The sequence below is a fragment of the Gavialis gangeticus genome, unplaced genomic scaffold, assembly GCF_001723915.1.
Source record: "Gavialis gangeticus isolate Ggan-Ray unplaced genomic scaffold, GavGan_comp1, whole genome shotgun sequence".
NCBI lineage: Eukaryota > Metazoa > Chordata > Crocodylia > Gavialidae > Gavialis > Gavialis gangeticus.
In genome coordinates, this window is record NW_017729033.1 from 43,236,036 (window position 1) to 43,246,274 (window position 10,239).

The 10,239-nt window shown below is 38.1% G+C and overlaps 1 protein-coding gene across 1 annotated transcript in view; it reads right to left on the reverse strand.

The window, feature by feature from the left end:
* ADGRA3 (adhesion G protein-coupled receptor A3) overlaps positions 1–10,239 on the reverse strand; it is a 104,042-nt gene that overhangs the window by 46,342 nt on the left and 47,461 nt on the right. The window contains exon 11 of the mRNA XM_019525823.1: positions 6,090–6,254. Coding sequence (XP_019381368.1) covers positions 6,090–6,254 — 165 coding nt within the window. The remainder of the gene's footprint in view (positions 1–6,089; positions 6,255–10,239) is intronic.

A 10,239-nucleotide genomic window follows, 5' to 3' on the forward strand; every position in this document is an offset into this window, starting at 1 on the left:
CCCGCCCCCCTTCCACCACAACAGACTTACCAGCTGGATGCAGCTCTCCAAGCTGCTGGGCTGCATTCCTTGCTGCCTATGCGCTGCACTGCAGCTACATGCATGCACAGGGCATTTATTGGCCACATTAGGCAAAAAAAAAAAAAAAAAGCCAATTTCCAATACAGTCGGCTTTCTTTATAACTGGTGCCAATCCAGTATTGGACCAATGTATTAGTGCACCTCTAGTAGACAGGATAAGTGGCCTTAAACTGCAACAAGGAAAATTTAGATTGGAGATCAGGAAGAACTTTCCATGATGGTGGTTAAGCAATAGAAGAGCTTACTTAGACTGCAGAGCTTTATCATTGAAGTTTTTAAATGTGGACAACCATTTGTCACAGATGCTACTGACTTGAGCAGGAGATAGGACTAGATGACTTCATGAGGTCCCTTCTAGCCCTATTTTTCTATGTTTCCATGATCTGGATGCAACTAACTGTATTTTTGGAAAACATAATGATATTCCAATTAAAGCATTTTTATACTAAGTATATTATATAACCCTTGCTCTCTCTCTCTCTTTTTCCTGTAAAGGAATGGAAGGCAGCAAGGAGATAAAATCTTCATGAAGAAGGAGAACCCGAGAAGGGACTTCTGTACTTTTCCTCTGAGGTCAGTCCACCTATTTGCAAAAAGATTAGGCACCCATGTTCCTTCTGCTGCTCCTGTTTCAGTGTTTTCTATCTAAAACTCTTTACTGAGCCAGCTAGGAAGAAAGGAAACTCCTCTAAATCCTTTTAACAAAACATAAGTCTATGTTGCATGGGCGATCTATTTCCAAGTATGAACTCAGTCTTATAAAATAGACAAGTTAGACTTGTATTTGCATCAAACTCAGATGAGAGTCAAAAGAATGAGCTTTTAATTCCACCACCTTGATGGAATCACAGCAGAACATGCAAGCTCTCAGATCCAAGCCTGTTAAAGGAAAGTGTTGATTTACATACTTCAGAAGACACAGCTGAAATGGAGTAGAGTTCAGATTACTATCTTCAAGTTCCTAGTTGCAATCATAGCAATCAAATGGATCCGAGAGAGCCTTAAGAGCAGAAAGAGATGATATACCAGTTATCTGAGAAATCTGTAACCACAACAGATTGTGATAGCTAATAAAACGTGCAATAACTTAGTCAATAGATATCTAGATCCTCCAGAGGACATCATGGACATTTCATGTAATCTAGTTTTTAAGTTTTCAATGAGTCAAATGGCCACAAAAATTAAAGTTCAGCATATTTAACCTCCTTAATCCTGAACACTGACCAAAACATTTTTAAAAATGTGTTGTCTTTTCTTTAAAATCTCATCTCCATAACAAACCAAAACAGGGTTATCTGTGCCTTGTTTGAAGGATTATATACCTATTTCTGTAAACGTATTTTTCAAATGCATTCATTCTTTGTTCAAAGTTATTAATTTTATAGTGTGACCAGCTGGCAAGTGACTGAATGCATCATATTATAGATTAAGTGCAGCAAGATTTCAGAATAATTTGAAGCTCTACAACCCTACCAGATGTTATATGGTGACACATCCCCTGCCAGACAAATATCTTCTTTGAAAAATCACTTGTATTTGAATTTTCCCCTACCTGCTTCCAAAACAGTAGTGTGGAAAATGCTAAACCTGGAAACCTGAATAAAGTCAGCTTAAAATGCGGAGCTTTAACTACAGAATTCTAAACTAGACTGGCTTCTACAGTGTAATCTATTTTTGGAGGTTCTTTGGTTGGCATATGAAAAATATGAATGTTTGATTATTTTAATGCTTACAACTAATGTCATTAGGAAACCACAACTCTGTCCATCCATTACAGCTCCTTTCTTTTTTCTCCCTCTTCCATTTTACATTTTGATCTTAGTATTTCTCCCTTTTCTCGGTAGTTTTCTAGCTACTCCTGCTCCTTCCATCATTCTTCCCTACACAGAATTTTGGAATCCTTTACTCTGGAATTTTCAAAATTCATCATCTACTTCAGAAAGACATATGTCCAGTATTACATTCATGCTTTTCCACTCTAGAGAAGAACATTGTTAAAAACCAAAATCCTGATAAACCCATTTGACCTGAGGATTACTCCCTTGATACACTCCTTGAGAGACCTGAACGTATATGTAGTACTTAGAATAAATAGTAAGAGTGATTTAAGATTCAGGTTTATAATTTAACACTACAGATGCTCCAAACATACAGAAGTTTGAGATACAAACAGACTGAAGTAAAAAGAACTTTTGTTACTAATGTTCCATTAACTGAGGTCTTTATTTCTCTAGAGGGCTTTTGTGAACCAGTCAACAGCAACAGGCCCTGGTGGCAGAAAATGAAGTGTCTATAAGCTTTATTACACCTTTCATTATCTAGTGACCATTGACCAAATAACTAATAAGAAGTTTGACTTAAGCATATATAAACACTCTCTATTGTTTTATTAAAAGACCCAATTATAATACTAAAAACTAATGAGAATTTTAACTATCAAAAATTACCTTTAAAACTGTACTCTCAGAAAACAAGAATTTATAGAATAGAATTATTTTCTTTATATGTTTAAACCCAGTTTCTGAAATATATGTAAATATAAACTAATTCCTTCTCAAAGTTTTCATATTTCAAAATCTATATAAACAAGTTCTGATTTAATAATAATTAACTTTAATTATTTTTCTTATACTAACCTTCTGAATCCAATAGCCAGTTACATCCTTCAGATCTATTATCCCTGGCAGGCAACATTTTTTTAAAATGCATCTTATACTGAACATACTTGAATGCTTTCAGTCTAACACTATTTTGAACCAAACAGTTGAAAGGTTTACTAAAAGAGAAACGTCAGCATATATTCTGAAGTACAAATTGTTTACTATTTTACTCATATATGTATGTATATACGAGTAATGTCTTATTTAGGAGTACAATTTAAATACGGTGTTAAATAACATCTTAACATGGAAAGCTGTCTGCACGAGGATAATATGGACCTACTATTACATGACTATAAACTTACCTCTACTTTACCCTGAGGATACCGTTTTCTGGACTGTGCAATAGCTGCATTTCAGCTAGAACGGAAAGAGTTTCTATGCAGAAACAACTAACCACTTCCAACTCTATCCTATCCATCTAAACTATAAAAGTAAATTCACCTAGGAACATTTACAGCCATCTGCTCAGAGCAATTTCCTCTCTGAGTCAAAGTCTGATTTCCATATGGTCTCAAAGGTGAAAAATTACTCTTTATTATTACACTTTCTATACTACAGCTTGAGATCTGTTATAGTAAACCCAGCTATAGTGACCCCCCGATAGAGTGAGCATTTCCTGAAATCTTATTTCTTTCCAATGAATTCCACAGGGGCAAATTCCTATTACAATGAACAATCACTGAGCAGCACAGGTTAATTTAATGGAGAACACTTTAAAATAAGCCTTTACCATCTGTTTCCATCTCTAATGGCAAATCAAAAAGGAACAATTCACAATTGTATCATAAAAAAACATAAGTGATTTAAATTACTGTGTATATTCTTTAATGAACACAGCATGCATCTGTTCAATTGTCTTCACCTTTCCTACTCAAGACAGGAAGTAAATTCCTGTTCCCTATTTTAACACACTTCTCCCTAACTGGCACATAGAAGGAGAATATTCACTGTGCTTCCTTTACTGATACTTTATTATCATATTACAATGTGATAGCTTAATTTTTCCACAATTTCATTCATTTCAATTATTCAGAATCATTTTTAGATTAATACTTGCATTTCAAGTCATGCAGCTTAGTTCAGTGAGTTTTTTTTAAGTTGTTTAGAAATTGTGGATTAAATTTTTATTTGAGAAAGGAAAAAAAATACTATTTTTTATCCCTAGCATGTTAAAAGAAAAAAAAGCTAATACAAGATATCTTTCAATTTTTCAACAAACCCAAATCCACTATGGTGCTGATGAGCCAAATTTCCACTGACTTTACACTTAAGTTTCCTTGGGGATAGCTTTGGCTCTTAATTAATTAAGATCATACCTCAACTTAATACATTTTTTAAAATCGGAAAATACAATTTAAATGTTTCTTACACCCATGCACAAATAGTCTCTTTTTTTGGAGTCAACAGAAATTCTTTAGATATAATTAGGAAAACCCACGTATAAGGAAAAATTCACAATTAGCAAATGTGAAAAGTGAAATGGAAGAGTTAATTGGTTAAGTCTTACAGGATTAGAGCATAAAATAGAAGGATAAAATAGAACTGTATGTATCAATAAGATGGGAGGAAGCAGGGAAGAAGAGAGTCTGACTCAGGAAGCAGCAAAGTAATGCAGCATTCTCCCCCACTTTTCCCTGAATATAAACCACATAAAAGATTCCAGTTCTGAAATTGTTTCAAGTATTTTGGCAGAAGGTTAAGAAAACGAAAAAGAGGATGACAGGGGAAAGCAAGCTAGTGGCAGAGCGACAAGCAACAAAAAGGTGTTACACACTCAGCAACACAACAAAAAAATGTGAGAAACTTGGAAAGCCCCTCATAGTCAGCTTTACTTAGAGATAACCAGAGCACAAAGAGACTACATTCAAGTGAACTCTTCATTTAGGAAAAATAATTTCACGCTAAAAAGGGGAGAGTGATTTAAATATCAAGCCCAAGAGAGATCACAAATACAAATTACAAATTCCATGGGTGAAATTCTGAAAATAAGAGCAAAAATCCAACTGATTTTAACAGAAAACAAAATTTCACTCCAGAATGAATCCATAAGGTTAACTGGCATGCTCCTTCATGTTTTGGATATTTGATTCATGAGCAACATTTTATTCCTTTTACTTTCCTCATCTTTTCCTTGACATACATTTCTTAATGTGATAAATTCAACATCAAATCATATCCATAAAGTAAAGAATCCCAAACTAGAAAAAGGCCAGCCAGGAAGAAAGAAATAGGTTTATAATGCAAGGAAAACAATAGTTCTAAGTATCCAAGCAGCACAAGCAAATGAATCATAAAAGAGACGGAAAAGAACAGCTATTACTATATAAAACTACTAGAAGCAGTAGTATAGACATATGCTAATAATGATTTGTTTTTCAGTAGGAACTACCGCAGGAAGGTGTACACAAAGAAATTAGAAAAGGAATTACCTTACATATAGAGAATCTAACTGTTATAGCTGGCACATCCAGAAGTAATGTGTTGTTAGAGTGACCAGCAGCAGAGATCAGAAAAGGGAAAACAGGTGAAAGGATAAGTAAAGAATAAGACGAGATACACTGCAACATCCAACAAAACAGATAATCACCGTTACCACTGGCAGTTCAAACACTTATAAAAAGAAAATAGTAACCACCATACTCATTATAGTATTTAAAAGGAAACTTACTTCCCAATACTGTTGCAGTGATGTTGTATATGGGAAACAATGAATAATTTAGAAGTAGAATCCTAATCTTGAAGAAGAACCCGCTACTAACATGGGTCCCATGTTTAAATTACAAGTCACCTCAAAATTTAGCTTCAATTAAACTAGCTCTAATTCAACATATCATTTTTATTGTCATAATACATTCATAATTCTTACAGGAATCGTATTACATCTATTAAAACATCAAGTTTAATCATTCACAATTTAGTTGCCTGCATTTCTTTCAGCATATTCTAATTCAATGTAATTTAAATTCATGAGGTTAACTGGCATAATTCTTTACATCTCCTCACACAGAATGCCTTAGCGGTCAGGTGCCTTTAAAACACAATACTCTAGTTGAGTTGTTGGCAACTTTTTGGAGCTGGAGTGCCGTGCACTGGGCTCAAGACAGGTGTGGGGTCTGACCATTTCTCCCCACCTTCCTGCTGTGATATAGGTGCAGCTCCCAGTTGCCTGGCCCTAGTGCAGCTCCTTGTCACCAAGGGTGTGAGCAAAGCCCCCTGCTTCTGGCATGCCACCAAAGCCTCCCCAATTCTATAGAATCTATGTTACCAACCCCTGATTTAGCTGAAAAGTAGAACAACAAACAATAACAATTTCTTCTTCATGAAACAAATGTTGCTGTTACTAACCTGAAATCTCCTTTATTGTTGACAACCCTCTCTGGAGGGCAATACTGCGCAGAACTCTCCAATACCACAATATCTACAGCTCTTGTATTATTCCCCCGTCTAGTCTGCACATGACAACCCCAGTTTCCAGTGGATCCAGCTTGAATATTTGAGATCGTCAGAGAGCTATGAAAAAAAAAAGTAGCATTAGTCTTCAGCAAAATATATGAAAAGCATTTACACTGCATTTGAAAAGGATATACTGTATGTCCTTTGAAAAGGACACTAGATATAAGGCACTACCTGAATTGCAGTGAGATGAAGGGATTTTCGTGGGCTATTCGCGGCACACAGAACCGATTTCATGATCTTTTCATGGTGAACACCCCCCTAGCTGCTGACTGACTGAGAGGCCAATCACTCATCTTCAGACTGCAGCATTGCTGCAGCATTGCATCTGGCTTCTTAAAATATGGTGCCAAAACCCTTTTGCTTTCCTGACTGGTGCCTTCACTGAGTCTGTATCACTACCTCAGCCTCTCAGTAGCTCTCTCTCAAACCACACGCTCTGTCTGCAGGGATGCCACATTTTCTTTGTATTCTGGTAAGTTTTTTCCCCCTCAGCAATTCCCCACAAAATTGCAGGAAACCATCATTTTTCACGGTTTTGGCAAAAATCACAAAACCACAATTTAAGTAGGTCCCTAATTATATGGGAAGGCATACTAATTACATAAGGCTGTAAACAGTATTACAAAACCCAGAGTGCTACATATCAACCCATGAAAACAAAGCTGCTTTTCAGAAACTGAAATTCTTCAAAGTGTACTTACTACCCAGTTACATTGGTACAAGTGTCATGTTCTGCACTTTAACCAAAGACCTTTTTTCCATAAGCAGTCTCAATACAGTGCAAGCTAACCCAAACTCTTCTCATACTAAGGGGGATATCTGCTCCTCAGTCTCCTTTCTGCTGCAGCTTCTTATATTATTTTTGATTCTGAGGAAGAGGTAAAGGAAGGTAGGATGCAAATATGTAAGTGATCAAACTAAAGGACTTCAGAGGTGTTTCTCCTTTGAGTAACTATCATATAAACATTCCTACCAGATGAGATCTCCAGATTTCAGCAATGGTCCAATGCTTTGTAAAGGTATGAACACAGATCCAGGTAACTGCCCTGCAGACATCAGGGAAATATGCAGGAATAATATAGAATTAGCCAGAGCTCTGGTGGAATGTGCCCTGGATTCATCTTAGGGGGTTCATAGTACAGTTTTACTCTGACTGAAATCCATTTAGATCATTTCTGGATGGACATTAGATGTCAGCCATTAATTCAAAGAGCTGAGGAGACTTTCCAAATTGACTTACTTTCACAGGCCAGTGACCTCCTTACACGTCATGAATGCACAGAGACACCTCTGCACCAAAGGAATGAAGCTTTGGGAAAGTTAATTTTCTACTCCAAATGAAAATCTGTGATAATTTTGGGCAAGAGCTTGTGATAAATTCTTAAAGTTTCTTTATCTCAGTAGAAGGCGCATCTGTCTCTGACATCTTCCATGACTGTCTGGGTGTCAGCACTTGCCTTGCTGATGTAATTGTTACCGTAAAATCTATTTTCACAGAGAAGTGCAAAAAAGTTCATTGCTATAGTTTCACATGAAGCTGTCACTATCAATGTGAATACCAGATTCAATCCTAGTGCAGAACTGGGTTCTTTATTTAAAGAAAAACTCTGCATAGCCTCTGGATTCCTTAAGGGCCCGTCAGCTGAAAGAGCCTGCTCATTTCTTGATGGGCAGGTGGAAGGCTATGATTGCTGCCAGAAGGACTTAGCTGAGTCGATGGAAAGGTTGATTATTCTTTAAATCCAGCAGGTAGTCTAGTATTTCTGATAGGGTAGATCTGGCTGGGTTGATATTTGTTGCCCGGGACAAGGACAACCTGGTCCATTCTGCCTAGTTCAGTTAGTTCTTCCTACTGCGGCCAAGAATCTCTCTGATCTGGATGGAACATTCTTACTCTGCAGGTGTCATACAAGCTGTAAAATGGAGAAAGTAAAAGTCTGGATGGACAACCTAATTTAGCATGACAACAATCAGCAGTGGCAGCACTCTGGGATCTCTTACCAACAGTGATAGGAAGATTAAAAAATAAAAAAAATCTTGGCCATGTATGGCTATGTGTATTTCAAGGGCCTGGTCCTACAGAGCACTCACAAAATTAGAGGAGTAGAGGGAATACATACAGAAGATTTTGTCATTGCATCATGAATGTGTCTGGGGAACCCGGCCTGGGCCCTCTTCTGAAGCAAAAAGACATTTCCTTTTGACCTAATTTGCCAAGAGGTATACAGTCACATCACCTAGTTTCAAAATATGACAGAGTAGAGCAGTGGTTCTTGACCTTTTTAGACTGCAGGCACCCTTGGAAAAATGCCATCTCTTAGTTTTCAGTTGTTTTATGACTACAGAAAAAAACAACAGAGCAATTTTTTTTTTTGTAAAGAACTCAGGAAGAGCACAACAGGTCAAAATGTTTTCAACACTATGGATTTCTATTTGAAATCTCTGGGTTTATTGGGTGAATTACATTTGCACATCTAACAGTGCTAATACTGTGTGGCAGCCACAAACAGACCATAAAGCACCCCAGGGTGCTGCAGCACCATGGTTGAGAATTGCTGGAATACAGATAGGTTAATCTTCCACTTGTGCTGGTTAGACAGTGTGCAGCTCTGTTCTGGAGACTAGGTAAGGATTCTGCTGACAGATGTACCTAGTGGTCTATCCATCATAAGGTGACAGCCTCCGTGCATGGCAACTCCCTGTCTGGCCAAGAATGTGATGATAAAAAAACGTTACAAGGGAGTTTTCCATGACACTCCTTAGAGTGAAGGAAGGCCACAAAAGCTTTCTGTACTGCTCTGAAGTCTAACACAACAATACAGGTCTCTTTTAATCTCATTTTGTGAAGACAGTACCTGTATCTGCAATACTCCCAAGTACTCTCCACCACTGTTCATTGAAGCACCTATTACTAATGTGATGTTGTGAAGGGAAAGTATCCTCTCTGACAGACGCTACTGATCCTTCCACCATGACAGTGTGGAGAGTATTAATTTCAGTATTTTAATCAATTGATACAACTACTCTTCTCCTAGGAAATAATTCATATTCAGCAAGGCTTGTACAATTCTGTGGTGAAGTCCAACCTGCTGCATTACAAAGATGCAAGAAGCCATGTGCCCTAGGAAAAGCAGGCAGGTTCTTATACCTGTCAACAGAAACCTCTTGATAAGGATGAGCTGTGTTAATATTTGAGAACAGTCCCATGGGGAATACACCCTGAGTTCAGGCAAACCTCTATGACTGATTCTCAACCAGGCTGCCACAGGAAGTCCCAGGAGACACGTAAATAAGGGCAGGCTCAGGCTCTCCCTGCTTGGCTATTCCTTCATCCCTGCTCCCTGGTCTCTCTGTAAAGAAGTAAAAAATGTAATAAATTAGTTTCTGAAATAGGGTGCTGGTCAATTTGCAAAACTTATGGAGGGATGCCTTAAGTCCAAGAAGGCTGAGAAACACTGCTTTATGAACTAAACAGTCAATGCTGGAACTAGAGCCGATTTCCTGAGACTGACTAGAATAAGTTCATTGTCCTTTGCATATTATTTACAACATGATTTGCTCAGGTACTTTGGAGTCATGGATAAGACTACTATGCCCTATTTCTGAAGATTGGTTACCACTACTAATCGGACTATGGCAAGGTCACACAGCAGGATCTTGCATTGGTAGCTGTCTTGACACTTTTCCATGTGGGGGGGCTATGGTGTAGACACCCACACAGTCAAATGGGTCGCCAACTGGCTGGAGGGCCGCACCCAGAGGGTGGTAGTGGAGGGGTCCTTCTCAGCCTGGAAGGACGTGGGCAGTGGGGTTCCGCAGGGCTCGGTCCTCGGGCCTGCACTGTTCAACATCTTCATCAGTGATTTGGACGAGGGGGTAAAAAGCACCCTGTTCAAATTTGCTGATGACACTAAGATGTGGGGGGACGTGGGCACACTAGAAGGAAGCAACAGGCTACAATCAGACCTAGACAGGTTACAAGGGTGGGCGGATGAGAATAGGATGGGATTCAACACAGACAAGTGCAAGGTGATGCACC